This window comes from Hibiscus syriacus, unplaced genomic scaffold (assembly GCF_006381635.1).
Source record: "Hibiscus syriacus cultivar Baekdansim isolate YM2019G1 unplaced genomic scaffold, ASM638163v2 tig00110445_pilon, whole genome shotgun sequence".
NCBI lineage: Eukaryota > Viridiplantae > Streptophyta > Magnoliopsida > Malvales > Malvaceae > Hibiscus > Hibiscus syriacus.
This window is the reverse complement of record NW_024062740.1, coordinates 414,964-432,504: the sequence shown is the minus strand read 5'-3', so window position 1 is coordinate 432,504 and position 17,541 is coordinate 414,964. Positions and strand designations below refer to the sequence as shown.

Genomic DNA, 17,541 nt, shown 5'->3' with positions numbered 1-17,541 from the left:
ATATGCACATTGTTTGCTCTAGAGTGGGTACATGGATCAGTTGATCCAACTTTGAGAAAACCTCAATGCCTTTTCTTTTAATGGGTACCCCAAAAACTATAAATTAGATTATTGTTTTGCTTGGTCTCAAGTTGGACACATGATTTTGAGATGCACCTAGCATTGTTTGTTTCTATGGCTTGGGCTTGCCTTGCCTTATTAGATATGTTAAGATGTTTGGCATGAGATCTTCCATTCTTTTCACCTGTCCTGGTTTAGCTCTCTTATAATTAGATAAATAATTTCCCTTAGGAGAAAAGTATTAATTTCTCTCAATCAAAGGTGCAGCGATATCTTATATTTTTGTCTACAACCATATGGCTTGTTTTTAGAGTGCTAGATTTTAGTTCCACTTATCAAGGGTCAAACCCTGTCAACCTAGTACTCAAGCTCGAGTGTATCAGATACAAGTATGTGTCCAACATGGGTATGTTCAACTTTTTTACTAAGTTTAACCATGTGTTTGGAGGGTCCTTGTAGGGTCATTTCCCAGTGCCATGTATGAAATATGATTAGAAATGGGTGTCAAACGTGTATGCATAAAGAAAAAAAAATGAAAGAATCAAGGCTTTCTTTTAAAAAGGATATCTTATGTTTAATTTTCCTATCTTGCACCCCTTTTCTGCTTTCTCCAGAGCACTCTTGATACTCGGCTCGCACTGGTGGTATGGGCTTCTTCTTACGCTGTATATTCTCTTACCACATCAACAAGAAGGAATAGCCATATGTAAGTGAAACATGGCTCCCTTCAATACTTTTCATGTTTATGATGCATGTCTGCCGGCAGAAGGTGATTTCGTTAGTCTGTGTTTGTTAATGTATTTTCTGTGCAAAATTTATTCATTCCACTAACTAGTCGTGTAATAAGACTGCCCCTGAATTCGGTTTGATATCCGTTAGTACACAGATAAGCAGTCACACTTTATGTAGATTACAGTAACCAGTTCAACTTATAGTAAAACTCGTCTAATTGAAAGCTAAATTCAACAAATGATTGTAGATCTCAGTTTTCATTCATATCCTTGATTTATTCGAACCATGGATTTGGCATTTTGGCTTATGTAGGCACCAGCAACATTCTTGGGACATGAGTCTTTGGGTACAGCAGTCGAGACAGGGAATGATAAACCAAGGTCGTGCCGAATTTTTTAATTGGTCTCCAAGAATGCTTTCTGATAGAACAATGTGGAATAGACATACTCCAATGCATTCACTAGCTTGGACTAGATTTCCTGCAAGAGTTACTTTTGCTTTTCAAGGTACTTCACAGTTCATACCGGTACATTTTTCTTCCTTGCTTCGGTTAATATCATCGATGGATTTGTTTCTTTTTAACGTCCTAGGTGATACATACGATCAAGATTAGTACTCTTTCTTTCACAATACGCATAATCGGAAGAAATTCACGAAACAAGAATGGGAAGATTTCAGTCGCGAGTCCACCCTGAATGCCATTGCAGAATTGACAGCAACCCCAGAATTCACAGATTGGATGATCGAACATGCTGACAGGATAAAATTCCTTCCCTGTGATAGTTCAGAAGAATCAGTAAGAAGCAAGTCGTGTTCATCCGATTACGAAGAGGAAGGAAGCTCCGGCTGGTTCAGATTATTCAACTTGTAGCAGCTGAGGTAGATAAATTGATGGTAAATACTGAAACTCTTGCATGAAAAGGGTCACCTTCGGAAATTTAGTCTCAGTCTAGTGTGAATGTCGGATACGAATATTTTTTATGGAAAATAATTATATCTAGATATACGTCGAACACGAATACTTATAGAAATTGAAGAGCCGGAGTAACGCTGATAAACTATTCCTTTTACATGTAAATTGCTTGCTTCCATGTTCAATTTTTGGGAAATATTTTCTATCCATTTGATGATAGGCTGTAGAAAATCCAGTATGATTTTCTGCGTAATATACAGAACACACTGAAAAAAAGTAAAGCTGTTTGCTTCCTTTGATTTATTCATTTCTGTTTTATTATCTTTGTTTCATATTTGGCTTACTAATCTTTTGTAGTATTACGTCAGAGAAAAATAGTTCCTTTTTTCACTTGATCTTTTGTTTCATTTGTTCGAGCACTATCAACGTCAAGACTCTGAGCTTTCAATGTATTATGAACGTCATGGTGTGAGTGTTCAATATCAAATAATTTAGAGTTATCTTTGAATAAGTATTGTCTTGTACTTATCCCAGATTAATCAAAAAATAAAAATTTCCACAGTTGGTAGGATACATATACATTGTTAATAAATTAAAAAAATATTATATTATAGTCATCTTAGATTATTAAAAAAATAATAATATACGATCATTTATAATTTTTAATTGATCAATATTATTATTTATAGGTTTAAAATAAAAAAATAGCCTAAACTATACTTCTTTTCTTGTATAAGTGCTTAAATATTTTTCGATCAATGTAGGTGTCTAAAATTATCGTTTTAAGTGTTTGGTCTGTCACGGCCATTAAAAAAAATTATCAACCATTCAAAATGTGACATGTGTTACATTTATATTTTTTTCTTTTTTTAAAAAAAATTGAATTATTTTTTTAAAAACTTTAATCTAAAAAATTTCTTAAATTTCTCTATTCTTTAATTCTAACCCATCATCGTCGTCGATCATCATCGTCATCGACCATTACAGATTTCCGCTATCAATAATTCTTCTTATTATCCCTACAATCCCTAAATCTCTAAATTCATAATAGGTAAACTTAATTTAGTATTTTACTTATTTCTAAAGTAAAATAAAAGAAAATTATTATAATAGGTAAACTTGATTTAGTATTTTACTTATTTAATGTCTCGCATTTATCGTTTTAAAAAACAAAAATTATATTTTAACATCCTTATATAATGTTTTAGATTCTTTTAAAAATATATTATAAACTTTTATAAAATTTGGAAGGAGTTTTTATTTTTTTAATTCCTAAGATAATTTTGATGGTTTTTAACTCTGTAGAGGTATATTTTTCATTTTTAAAACTAACAAGAACTTAAGGGTTATTTTCATTAATTTTTTTATTCATTCGAGTTATTAAAATTTAATTCGACTTAAATTTAAAAAATTAAATTATTTATTCAAATTAATTTGAAAAAAATTAAATTATTGAAATAACTTAATTTTAATAAACTTTAATTAAAAACACGTTTTTAAGTCGAATGAAGCTTATTCATCCATATATAAGCAGAGTAGAAGGATTAAATTACAAATGATTAAGGAGTACAGGGACTGGTACAAAATTAAACCTACATTTGATGTATATTTTAGGGTAGACTAGACCATTCACTACTTAATTATTTAGCGTTTTTACTTTCACCATCGATCTTTTAATTTTGTCAATCAGACTACCTAATTTTTTAATTGTATTCAATCAAGTAACTTGTCGTTCATATTTAACAGAAGTGTTGTTGAGGCATTTAATAAAATTGATATAATTATACATTTGGTCATCACTACTTATACATTTAGTCCTAATTTAATTGATTTAAAAATTTAATCCTTTAATCAGATTATGACACATGTACAACATAACTAGAAGACATTTTCTTAATGTTAATTATTTTATTTTATTTTCCACCCAATCAGATGATGACATGTGTCACCATCAGATTGGATAGAAAATTAGTAGTAGAAGAAGCTATAAACCACTAATAGGACCAAATTTATGATTAAAGGATTAAATTTATTAAATTAAATTAAAATTAGGACTAAATTGATAGAATGTATAATTATTGAAGATTAAATGTATAATTATACTAATGTTGTTAACTACACTTCAATACTTCCGTTAAATATTAACGACAAATGGCTTGATTGAATATAATTAAATAGTTAGGTGACTGGATTGATAAAATTGAAAGATAGAGCTCCTAAAAGTAAAAGAACTAAATAGTTAAGTGGTCAATAGTATAATTTTCCCTACATTTTAACAATATTTATTTGGATATCACACCATTAATCATGAAGTGATAAACAAACCGAATTAAATTTAAAAAGCAAAACGTATTTCTTCCAAATCAATCAAAATCATTCCCCGTTTTCTTTACTCACATTTTCCTTCACTTTCCCGAGAAAATTACTCAAATCCCAGAAACCCTTAAAACTCTCCCAACCCCATGCCCTCTTCACCCTTGGGCTCGCCCACGAGCTCCCGGTCCGTAACCCAGACCGTCAATGGCTCCCACCGGTTCACAATCAAGGGCTATTCCTTAGCCAAAGGCATGGGCGTAGGCAAACACATAGCCAGCGAGAGCTTCACCGTAGGAGGTTATCAATGGGCAATTTATTTTTACCCCGATGGTAAAAACCCAGAGGACCACTCGACGTATGTCTCGGTTTTCGTGGCTTTAGCTAGCGAAGGCACGGATGTTAGAGCCCTTTTCGAGTTAACTCTTTTGGACCAGAGTGGGAAGGGGAAACATAAAGTTCATAGCCATTTCGATCGAGCTCTTGAGAGTGGCCCTTATACGCTCAAGTATAGGGGAAGTATGTGGTAAGGAAATTGCTTCTTCGTTCTTAAATGTTTATCTTTTAGGTGTCCTTTAACCTTCATGACCTTTGCTTCTTTTAATTTTTTGGTAGAAGTTTTTAATATGTTAGGGAAATTAGGGTTGGAGAAAGGTTATTGAAGAAAATAGGAAATGATTGATTTCGTGTTAAACTTCTTAGTTATGTTTTAGGTTTTTTTTGGGATTATTCTGGTATTGGGTTTGAAGAAATTTTGAAGTGGGTTAAGGAAACAAGTTTAAGAAAAAAAGGGGGTAAATGAAAAATATTGATGCTTTTGAAGAATTAGGCGTGGATGGGAAATGATGATTTGATGAAGAATGTATGATTAAGGCACTGAAAATTGATGATCATTTTTCTGCTTGGCCTTAGATCAAGTGCGAAGGATGGGATGGTGTGAGTTCAAATTTTGGGTTCAAGCCGTAATGCCTTTTTTTGTACCGACCAAAATCAAAGATAATTTTGATAATTTATACTTTATTAGTTTGTGATTGTTGTTAATTTTTTTAAAGCTTTGTGATGAATATTTTGCGCAATTCTTTTAAATGACAAAAATAAATACTGGAAAAAAGCTGGTAATCGTTAATGATTTGGAAATTGGGATTGTTACATTAGGAATGATCAATAGATGGGAATGATTAATAGATGGGATTGATTAGAATAGGTTGTAGTTAGGTACGTCGATTTGTACTGATGGAAACTGTAAAACTTGTAATTGCAAACCCAAGTGTGATATATAACTTTTTTCTGAGTTGCTGGTACTTTTTAGAGTGAGAGTTCCATCATAAATTTGTCAGTAACATTCTTAAGATAAGCATCTGCCTTAAGTTGTAGAATAATGAAGAGATTCTGTCTATTCTTAGTCACGACTTGCAAATTTTGTCAAAACTTCTCGGTCGGCAATTAATTTTACTAAAGTGGACTTAATGTCATTTTACGGAGGGGGATAAAAAAATAAAAAAAAGATAGTGAAGTTTAAGGAAATAGAACTATCATAAGACACATAGGATAATGAGTAAGAAATGTTCAACCAAAAGGAATAAAATAGTAGAAGAATTAGTGGTGCAGATAAATACTTAACCAACTCATAGGTACACCAGGTTGCATGGGATGCATGCATTTATTGGGATTATTTGTCACCTTCTTAGACCAAATGAGAAAGGAGATTCTTACAGAAGATCCTTTCATTTATGAGATACACTTTCTGGTGTTTTGCTTCCATAACTTTTTCTGCACGTGTACTCTCTCTTTGCCTATACGTGAAACTGGAAGGAGTAGTTATCTCAATGCCTTATTAGTTCTTTGGAGTCTCACTACCATATCTATCTCTCTGTGTCAGCTTGGTTGCGAGGAAGTCAAAGAGGAGGAGCAATTTCTGCCTTTTTTTAATCCTCACACCACTAGCATATTTCTTGAGTTAAATACTTGGTTCCTTCAAGTTAACATTTATTGTTTCTTCACAAGACGAAATCTCAATAGATTTTACTCACCAAGTTATTTTGTGACCATTGGATTTCAACCATGTGGGGAATCTCTTCTCCTAATTCACCTTTGATGTTTTCTTGTTAAATTTTCAACTTTAAGGCATATTGTGTGGTACTCAGACTTGGGGTTTAATGCCGGCTTCATGCATCTGTTTGACAAGTCTGCTCATTTTTTCTAAGTATTTCCACTTATTTAGAGGGTTGTGCTATCCTATTTATATCTGAATGTGTCCGCCACAAGTCCTTCAGCACAAATGAAGAGTTGGAGCAACGTGGAACTTAACCATATAATTGTTTTACATTACTAGTAATATCTTACGAGGAGTTTATGCCTTAATGTTTTTTCTATTATACCGCTAAAATTTGTTATTTATTGTTAAAAAATCTAACTATAAAGTCAACTATGGATAATGATACTATTTTTTATTTACTATTTTATGAGCATTCTACTGGTTTTCAAATATGACAGTTTCTTGTAACATTTATATTTACCATATTTATATTTTTTGAGAAAGGATACAAGTACACAAATACACGCACAAATCGGACAAACATGGACTAGAAAGTTCTGGGGTGATATCCGTACATGACAGGATTTTACTACCTTTATCATATATACACACAACAAAAGTTCAATGTTTACATAACAATCAGTGCTTCTTTCGGAACCAGTTTTTTTACCTCTCCTATCTTATTTAAAGCATATAATTTGAATGCAATTGCTTGTCTGAATTTTCACACGTGACTCATTTTTACTTTCGATGCTTACTTTAATTTCAGGGGATACAAGCGCTTCTTCAGGCGGGCTATGCTCGAAACATCTGATTTCCTCAAGGATGACTGCTTAAAAATAAATTGCACTGTTGGTGTTGTGGTTTCAGAAATAGACTGCCCAAGGTTGCACTCTATACAGGTCCCTGAGTCTGATATTGGCTCCCATTTTGGCATGTTATTGGAAAATGAAGAATGTTCTGATATAACTTTTAATGTGTTTGGAGAAAAGTTTCATGCTCACAAGCTGGTGTTAGCTGCTAGGTCTCCTGTATTTGAAGCTGAATTTTCTGAGCGGATGGAAGTAGATGACAACGAAATACTTGTTACAGATATGGAGCCCAGGGTTTTTAAGGTAGCATTTTCTACCCCATTTCACCTACCTTGGATTTGGTTGTAATTCTGCTATATTTATGTTCTCTCACTTTATAGGGCATTAGAGTTAACTGTTGGTGTGGTTGTCTTATTTTCCTGACATTCTCTGCAATGTGCATTTGGGCAGGCTTTGCTACACTTCATATACAGAGACAGTCTGATTGACGACGAGGAGTTTGTTGGGACTAGTTCATCTTCTATTCCGTCTGTGTCTGATGCATTAGCATCAAAGTTGTTGGCAGCAGCAGACAAATATGACTTGCCTAGACTTAGACTGATGTGTGAATCTGTACTCTGCAAGGACATATCCGTGAATTCAGTTGCAAATGTTTTAGCGCTCGCCGATCGTCATCATGCTATGGAACTAAAAGCTGTTTGCTTAAAATTCGCTGCAGAAAATCTTGTTGGTAAATCTTCAGTTCTTTTATTGCTTTTCCAAATTTTACATTACATAGAAACGCTTGATTTTGCCATATTCTGGCTAATGTCAGGTGGCATGTATATGATAAACTACTTATTTTGAAGTTTTTATTTTTCAAGATAATGCTTAGCATTCACATGTATGATGAGCATGGAAAAAGTATGATATTTCTCTTTCATGGCATGTCTGTGTGTCCCGAATCTGAAAATATATTGAGATGATGATGCTAAGCATTCAGATTTAGGATGAACTTGATTTCTGAGATGGGTCGTACTTCCAGTTTTTTTTGTCTGGGCTCCGGCCTGCCTGCTGGCCTTGCCTGTTAAAGTCAGGCTTTTGATGTGTTTTTCAAGCCTAAGCCAGCCTGTCCCTGCCTGTGGGTTAGGTCGGCATAAAGTATTCTAGATAATAAAAAGATGTTGGTTATGATCTATTGTGGGAGTTCTCTTCTGTTTATGAAGTATTTCGCTCTTCTGGAGGTCCTGAAATTAGTGAAACCCCTGGAATGAAGAGCAGAGCCCAATGTTTTCATTATTACACTTTTCTCTGAGGATCCTAACTTGTGTTTCTGACTGTTCTATTCAATGCAGCTGTTATGCGCTCAGATGGTTTTGAGTATCTCAAAGAAAACTGCCCGTCGCTGCAGTCAGAGCTACTCAAGACAGTTGCAGGATGCGAGGAAGAATTTAGCGGTGGGGGAAAGAGCCGAAGCGTGTGGGCACAGTTTTCTGATGGTGATGATACGATTAACAGGAGTGTAAGGCAAAAACCTGGGAAACGGAGGGGAACAAAACCAAGGTCTGGGTTCAGCTCGAAGGTGGTGGTGATGGTGGTGAGGGGAGTCCAAGGCAAGATGAATGAAGCTGCCACAACCTCCGCTGCTGGAAACATGGTACATTGTTTTAACTAACATTTGAGGACATTAGATGGGGGGCAAAGCAAAAGAAAAGTACATGGTGAAAATGAAAATGAACATTATTATTAATAAGGAAAACATTAGCCTTTTGCCTCTTTTTATCTGTCATCTGAATGTCTTTTCTTTTAAACGTTTTATGTTGTATTGCATCTTGTGTCTGTGACCAAGTTACCTTTGCAATGTACTTATGTTTGTTTATGCTGTCACAGTGCATAAAATACAGTATGATTTTGCGTTTAGGTTGTCTAAGGAAATGGGTAAACTACATGTTTAGTACCTCAACTATCACTTTCGTTCCATTTTGGTTGTCAACTATTTTTTTTCCAAAATTATATCTAACGTTACATTTTAGTTATCTATCATTAAAAATTTAATAGTGATGCTAACGTGTCACTATAAGATAATGTTAATCATCATTGATCTTTTTTTTTAAAATATCACGTCAGCAATTTTATTAATATTTTAATGGTAGGTGGTCAAAATGAAATCAAAGCGTAATATTAGATGTAATTTTTAAAAAATAATTGGGTTAAGGTTAGAAATTTGAGTTGGTCTTGAATAGTTTAGATGTTAGTTATTATTAATATGTTAGGAAAAGAGGAAAGAGTTTGTTGCAGTCAAATTGCTTAATGGTCTGCACAACGAAGAGTTTAGTCTCAATGTTTATGTTTATATTTTTGTAATAGCAATTAATGATCTGTCTCGTCTCATTTACAGTCTTCTTAGATATGCCGATAACGAGAGGTATAGGAAAGCAATTATGATTTTTGAGAAAATAGAGGAAAAGGGCAGCAAACATATTTTGATTTTCTGTGGTTTGCTGGTCACAAATGTTATTACAAGATGAAAGACATCACTTTCATCCTTATTTATAAAGATTTAATAGATCCTCAAGTGAAGAAAATATGGGAACACCAGGCAAGGTAGCCCGGAATCGACGATGAAGATGTTACCGGTTATGTATTCCGACGAATCATGGATTAAGCATTAATCAGCGATGTCAGTGCTGGATCTACCGTACCAAGTGTTCTTAAAGGGACCCCTTTCTTGACCACATTTGTTAGCCATTCCTTCTTCATTAGGTCTTTCGTGATCTCCGATTCGAAAAGCCCAGGTGATATCGAGTTCACTCGGATTCTATGCATCCCTACTTCCAAGGCCATGGTCTGCATAACGATCGCATAAATTTACAGACAAAAAACCCAGGAGAACATGTTGAAACAATTATGTAGTGATATAGTTGTGAAACAACTAAAAACCTGGTAAAATAAGTATCATTGTCAAGGTGTTTAGGTCGTAAAAAAGTAAAAAAATAAATAAAATTGTTGACGTATTTGTTAGATTAAAATCCATAATTATGAGCGAACATATATAATATTATCACAAAGTATGATACAAAATTAAGTGATCAATTAATATTACATGTCATTAAATTAAAGTGTAGATACCATAAGTTGTATTTATAATTTGATGAGGAGTAGAATTATAAATACTTAAAAGACCTAATATTTATTCTATATAAAGAGGTAGTGATTCCTAAGAAATAGGTTAACTTGTATTACTCTTATCTCTGTCAGAGAATTTTTTATGTCAATAGAAAATATATATTCCTGGAAGATCAAAAAAAAAAAAAAAAACTCAAATTCAACTCATCAATTAGGTACGCTTCCGCATTAATATTTTATTCTTGATGATTTGGTATGATAAATCTTGGGTTCTTGATTTTATATCAATTAAGTTTTGGTTCTAACAAGTAAAGAAATTGTCACATTAGCAATTTTGTTTAGTTTTTTAACGATATGGGACCAAAACGTAACATTACATATAATTAGGGATGGAGCCAAGATTAAATATTGATATAGGCTGGAATATTGAATTTTTTAAGAAAAATACAATGACTTATTAGGTATTTAAATTCAAAATTCAAAAGAAAATGTCTAATTTGTCTAATATTTAAACTTACAATGACCTAAATTGTTATTAGACCAAAACAAATTAAGAACATTGGATTATCCTTCTTTAGTTTGGCCCCCACTTATTAAATTTAAAATTATTGTATTTTAAATTTGAATACTTATTTTTACATGAACCAAAATACTATTAGACGAAAATCTATCGAATATAAAAAATTTAAGGGGTCGGGGCCCCAACAGAGCTCCGTCACTGGATATAATTTTAAACAAGAAAATAATTAGATGACCAAAACAGAATCACGTGAATAGATGAGTGACTGAATATATAATTTACCGATCATAAAGTAATGTAGTTAAACAACTAAAAAGGTTTAGTAAAAGAAGTACCATTGTCAACGTGTTTAGGCCAGCTTTGGAGGAAGCATAAGCCAAGCCTCCGGGTACTTTGCCACGATTAAGACCGTCAATGGAAGAAATATTGATAATGGATCCTCCTTGATTTGCATCACGCATGTGTGCCCCAACATATTTTGATACCAACCATGACCCTCTTAAATTAGTTCTCATGTTTTCATCCCACTCCTCCGACGACAATTCCAATGGATCCCTCACTTTACCTGCCAATTCGTATCAGACGTAGATGTAACTGTTCGAATTCAAAATATCTAAGAAAAACAACACTTTTTAACCACTAAAATCACTTAATGAATTGAATTTTAGTCTGAATTAAATTATCAATCATCGGAAACAACGATTAATTAATTCATCATAAATACTCTCTTAAGAGATAAATCGTTATACATAAAATGATGGATTATATACTTATAAGTGAGAGATTAACTCTCCATCACATAGTTCAAGGCTAAGGTGAGCCACTATCACGCTCCATTCTATGTAGTGATGTATTCATAAATATTTTTAAGGTGAATACATATTGTTGGATTAAAATTTATAATTATGAGCATAAATAAAATTTTAAGAAGGTTTTCGTCAATAAAATATTAATAGAAAGAAACTCATATTTCAGGATGTGAACTTACCCACCCTACTAAACTTGCATATGCTACTAACTCATGATTAGAGGAGTTGGTATATTGATTAGGGGTCGTTTCCAACCAACCTAACTTGATCTGAAAATTTTATATCCTCCACTCGAAACTCGACCTGACTCGAGTTTAGAGTAATTTCACCCGATTTAACTTTTTAGATAAAACCTGACTCTGACCATACCTAACCCAAAATAATATAAAATTATTAATTTTATTCAAAAAAATAGGGACTTAATTGAAAAGAAATAATATAAAGAGGGGTATTATTGCACTTATCCCTAAATATACAAGGTATAATTATATTATTTTATGGGTCAGGTATTTTTCACCCTAAACTCGGACCCGACCCAAATTTGTCCTCTAAAAAATTCGACCCCATTCAAACCCAATCTTTTTTTTTTTAAAAATGACCCAATCGGGTCGGGTTGGGTCGAGTAAGAATGAAAACTGTCGAGTTCGGGTCTATTGCTCATCCCTAATACTGATACATACTAGTATGCCCAGGGATGGATTGAGGGGGGCTGGTAGGGTTGACATCTCTCTTGAAAATTTTAAATTATTATACATTTTTGAATATTTTCTTTGTATTTTATTTTATCAATAATATGTTTTCACCCCCTAAAATTTTATTATTTTATCCCCACTAAAATATTATAAGTTTGTCTCTTCTAACATAAAATCTTACATCCCTACTTGAATATATATATATATAAGGTTATTTTATTTACCTTCTCTTTTTTATTCTATTTTTAATTATTCTGAGATGATATAAGGTAATATTTATTTAATACTCTCAATTAATCATTTAATAATAAATACTCAAATACATTTACAAATGATGTGATTAAATCCGAGATCACTAAAGATAATAATCATTTCTTTAATTACTGTGACTTGATTCGTGTCTTTTCTATTTTATTGAAAATGAAGAATGGAGGAGGCAACTGAAACCCTACTAATTTTACTACAAGTGTGATCGTACAAATCTAACTAAACCAACGTAAGAATTTTGAAATATCAAAAAAATGGAATACCTCTAATGCCAGCGTTATTTATTAAAGCATCGATCCTCCCAAAGGCATCCCAAGCTGCTTTCACAGAGCCCTCTACGGTGGCTCCGTCAGCAGATATGTCGAGCTCGACGGCGACTGCTCGAAGACCACTATACTGAGGTCCGGTAAAGTGGAGGCGATTGATATCATCACAGAGGGATTTAAGGCGATCTAAGCGGCGTGCGGCAGCCACGATACGGCAGCCGGCTTTGCCCAAGTCAAGACAAAACTCACGCCCTAAGCCGGAAGATGCTCCCGTCACCATGACCACTTTGCCGCTGAGGTCCGTCCATGGCTCTAGTTGCTGCTGCTGCTCCGCCATTCCCAACAACAGAAGGTGGATGTCGAAACAACAATATGAGAAGACAATAGAAATCGATAACCTTTTATTAATATTTCATTTTGATGCACGATCCTTGTAAATTGCATTAGCTATTTATAATTTGGATATACTAAATCACATGCCATTGAATTTTTTTAATTAATCACTCTTATCCGATCTGTTAATCGATTAATCCAGATCAAATATTGTAGAGGCGAGGGCGACCCTCCCAACCCAGGTTGCTCAATTTGCAAACGCCAAGGTTTAAATTACTGACTTTACTTAAAAAATTTAATATCTCATCCTACTAGACCAATTGATTGTTAGTACATGCCATTAATCTTTAATTAGGTGTTGTATTGCTCATACTATTGGAGTTTTAATTGTTTAAATTATAGCATTAACTTTAATTTTAACTTCAATTATATTATTGAATCCTTAACTCAATAGTAACGTGAATGATAGTGTCTCATACTATTGGAGTTTTAATAGTCGACAATAGTCATCCACGTTAATGAACCAATGTTATAATTGAAGCTAAAATTAAAATTCAATGTTATAATTATGATAATTAAAAGTTGAGTAATATAAATGATATAACATCTGAAATTTAATAACTTCTTTTATAGTTTACCCTTTAATATTTGTTTGTAACGTGCATTATCCATATCGTCGGTGATTAATTCATTGAACTTTATTAGTTCAGGCATTAATGAATTAGGCATAAGTTTTAAATTTAGTATTTGAACTTGTATTTTTCTAATTTAAAATTGTAGTTTAGTCTAAAACGGTACATAATAATATGATTAAAAAATAAGAATTTAAAATAATTAATTTAGAGAACAATAATAGAATTTATAACTTAATTATTACATCAAATAATAAATCAATTTTAATTAGTTTAATGACTATTATTTGAATCATAATCAAAATTTAATCGTATGGTTCCTATAACATTTCAAGTTAATATTGAAATTTCAAATTTTTAAAATATAAAAAAAATAAAATTAATTAAAATAAAAAAATGTACAAATATTATTATTTTAAATAATATGAGGTGATAAGGTAGTGTATGTTAGAACTTTTTTAATCAATTGATAACACACACATCTCACAAACATAGCTGCTCAAACTCAGAACTTTTAGAGAGAAAAAATCACTTGATTTCTATTAAAAATTTTTTAAAATAATGTTGTATTTGTATTAATTTTTAAGAGTAAATTACATAAATGGTCCTTTAATTATAGGACATTGATTTATTGAGTCCCCTCGACTATTAAAACTTACAAAATAGTCTCTTAACTATAGGCCATTTCTTTATTGAGTCCCTCGGCTATTAAAAATAACAAAATAATCACCTAACTATTCATCTGTTCCAAACTTCTCCATTTTCATTAAACATTTGATGACAATCCGAGTTGAACATCTTTGACTAAGATATTATAGTCGTTTGAGATTTTGTGATCATATTTTATCATATCACAATCGCCAAGTTAATATCCAGCTCAAATTGCTGTCAATTTATTTTATAGAAAATGACAAGTTTGGAACATTTGAATAGTCGAACGATCATTTTCTAACTTTTAATAGTCCGATGACTCAACAAAGCAATGTATTGTGTTCAAAAGATCATTTTGTAACATTTAATAGTCAGATGACTCAACAAATATAACCTTATAGTCGGGGAGCATTTATATACTTTACCTTTTTTTAAATGCCACGTCTTTGATATTTTTGCAAGAGTAATAGGGAAATATAAACTTTAGTAAAACCATATATAAAAGGAAAATTTTTAATGCGCCGTAGAAAAGTAGCCTTCAGCAAAAAAAAAAAAAAAAAAAACTGTATATTATTGAGACAGTGCAACGTGAAAATGATGGTATGGTGTAGAGGGGAACATTCGATCTATTCGAATAAAAATATTTTGAGTTATTTGAGTTGACGAGTCGTATTTTATAACTCGAACTTAACTTGAAATTTTTTCGAGTCGAGTCGAGTTTAAGAAATTTGAGTCAAGTTATTTGAGTCGAGCTATTCGAGTTTCAATACTAATTTTATTATAATTATTTATAGTATTATGATAAGGATTTGTTCTAATTTTTTGACTTTCTCTAACCATGTAAGACATATATTTCATATTTTTTCACATTATAATATTATTTAACATATCAAATAAAATCTAAAATTATAAAATATATTCATAATATTATATTTTAAAGAAAGTATTTTGAGGGTAAAAATATTGATGAGAGTATAAATAAGTCAAGGATTTATGGTAATAAAGAATTGGCAAACAATTGCAATCAAAAGATCAAATTGAGTAAAATACAAAGTTAAGGGACTAAATAAAAAAGAGTCTATTTTTAGTAAAAGATAAGAATTGAAGTTACATAGGTATTATATAGTGGCATATGCGCATGTTGTTCAAATTTGGTGAAAAACGAACTTAAAATACATGGTGAATTGAAGAAATAAGAAAATTATGAAAAATTGAGAGACTAAATTGAAAAATAGAAAATATGTTATCAAAAAGAGAAATTGAAAGTACATATGTATTCTACAATGGTTTAGGAGCATGTGGTTCAAATTTGGTAAAAATATAACTTAAAATGAATGAGAAATTGAAGGAATAATGAAATCAATGACTAAATCGTAAAACTATCTAAATACTTAGTCAAATTTTCAGTTTTTTTCGAATAACTCGAAATTTCAAAAATTCAACTTGACTCGAACTCGAAACCGAATTGATAATTTGAGTTAACTTGAATAACTTGAAATTCGAAAAAATTATTTTTTCGAGTCGAGTCGTGTAACCCCCTAGACCCAGCCTATGCGTTACGACTAGATCTAGCGGATTACAATAGAAATTTCCAAAACATTTTTTGATAATTTAAATCCGTATTATAAGTAAACACCTTTAAAACCATAATTATTAATGATAAGATCTAATTCAAGTATATAAAACCATAAACGACTGAGTAATATAAAATCTCCACAAATAAGTATCAATGTAATTCTAACATTAGTGGCAAATGAAGTGTAAGTCGTAAAACAAGTATTTCAAAATATGGCCACATGTCACCGAAAATGAAGGTTCCAACAGTGCAGAATAAAAACATACAAGTTTCAAAATCGATTCATTACCAAAGTTATGAAAACGACAGTAGAGTAGTTTAAAATACAAAATAACCTTCTAACCGTACACCATATGCAGTTCCCTAGAATTGCATCCATAAGGACTTACCCTAGGTCTAAAGGGCGTAGGAGCCAACCTAAGGGAGCACCTTGAGTCCATAAGGTCTTACCCTAGCCGAAGCGTAGGTGCCCACCTGAGGGGTGTACCCTCAGGCCATAAGGACTTACCTAATGCACAAAGTAAAAGAACCACCCTAAAGGAGTACCTTAGGGTCTATAAGGTCTTACCACCAGGCCCATTGAACCCATGATCCCACTCAAGGGTCACCTTAGGTCCATAAGAAATTACCAGCTTGATAGGAGTTGAACCTGTGTAAGGAACTACCAGTTTGATCGGTACTAAACTTGTAGAGACTTTAAACCAAATCCCAGAGGAACCCCAAGAAAATAGTTTCAGACAATAAATAACAGTAGCAGGGAAATCAAATTTTAGACATATATCAATTCAGTAAAAACAATAACCAGAGAACATGAATAAGACAAGCATGCTTAAAAACTTCAGAAAATCAAAATCAGGCTTGAAATAGATAAATCATACGAAATCAAATTAAATCATCTAGGGATATTGCAAATCAGATAAAATAGTCATACACACATGATATTTCAAATAGGTATTTAAAACATACATATATAACACACAAGGAACACACCTCGCAAAAAAAGAATCAGTCCAAAAATCTATCGAGCACCAACTTCACTATGCTCCAGCGGTACACGAACTTAGGTCATATTAATAGAATTATTATCGGAGTAGTATACTAAACTGAGTATCTAACAGGGTTATAGAATACGAGTAATCACAGGCTCTCGTAGACAAGTGGATTAGGATGAACTAGGCCAAGCAGATGAAAGGTCGGGAAACACGAGTACCTTAATATATGATAACATAAATTAGTCCTTGACCCTTAAATCTAATTAAATGCACTTAATTAAATCACTTAAATAAATTACTTAAATTACATATGCATATTCTGGTTTACAGGTCAATTTGAAGACTTTCGGGTTAGAATTTGGCAAAACAAACTTTAGTTTCAGACTCAAGACGTCAAAAAAACATAAAATATTACTTTTCAAAAATTTTGACTCTTTGGTCAAAGTCAATGACAAAACTGATCAATGGAAAGTTAAAGTTAACATATGGTCAAAGGTCAATGAGCATATCAACAGTTCGGGTCAAAGTCAACGGGTCAGACTGGTTCAGGTTGACTCAGTTCGGTCTGAGTTGACTCGAATCGATTATAGAATAATTTTTACTGAGGATGCCCCATGCACACGCGACGGTCGAACTGCAACAACTAACCCAAATCAATCCACAACAACAAATTTTTCAACTAAAATCCATGAGAATGAACTTAAAAAGTCTAAAAAGCTTACATCGACGGTAATGACGGTGACGTCAACGTGACCTATCGATTGGGTCTTGACCAAAATGACATGGGGAACCTATCTAGGGTGGTAGTGAGGCGTACTGACAATTGAGGCGGG

General features: G+C 32.5%; 1 protein-coding gene and 1 pseudogene across 1 annotated transcript; one reads left to right on the top strand and one right to left on the bottom strand.

The window, feature by feature from the left end:
- The first annotated feature begins 4,041 nt into the window (after positions 1 to 4,041).
- LOC120125876 lies at positions 4,042 to 8,739 on the top strand (annotated as a pseudogene).
- Positions 8,740 to 9,388: 649 nt separating this feature from the next.
- Positions 9,389 to 12,885, bottom strand: LOC120125838 (3-oxoacyl-[acyl-carrier-protein] reductase FabG-like). The gene is made up of 3 exons (XM_039144174.1): positions 12,522 to 12,885; positions 10,826 to 11,055; positions 9,389 to 9,691 (listed from the first exon to the last, which is right to left on the bottom strand). Exons 1-3 carry the CDS (start codon positions 12,859 to 12,861, stop codon positions 9,506 to 9,508), a joined length of 756 nt encoding a protein of 251 aa, XP_039000105.1. The 5' UTR covers positions 12,862 to 12,885; the 3' UTR covers positions 9,389 to 9,505.
- Between the last annotated feature and the right edge of the window lie 4,656 nt (positions 12,886 to 17,541).

Coding starts and splice junctions, on each gene's coding strand:
- LOC120125838 (XM_039144174.1), bottom strand. CDS start 12,861: ATGGCGGAGCAGCAGCAGCAACTAGAGCCATGGACGGACCTCAGCGGC. Junction 11,056..12,521: donor AAATAACGCTGGCATTAGAG/GTATTCCATTTT, acceptor ACGAATTGGCAG/GTAAAGTGAGGGATCCATTG. Junction 9,692..10,825: donor GCCTAAACACGTTGACAATG/GTACTTCTTTTA, acceptor ATCGTTATGCAG/ACCATGGCCTTGGAAGTAGG.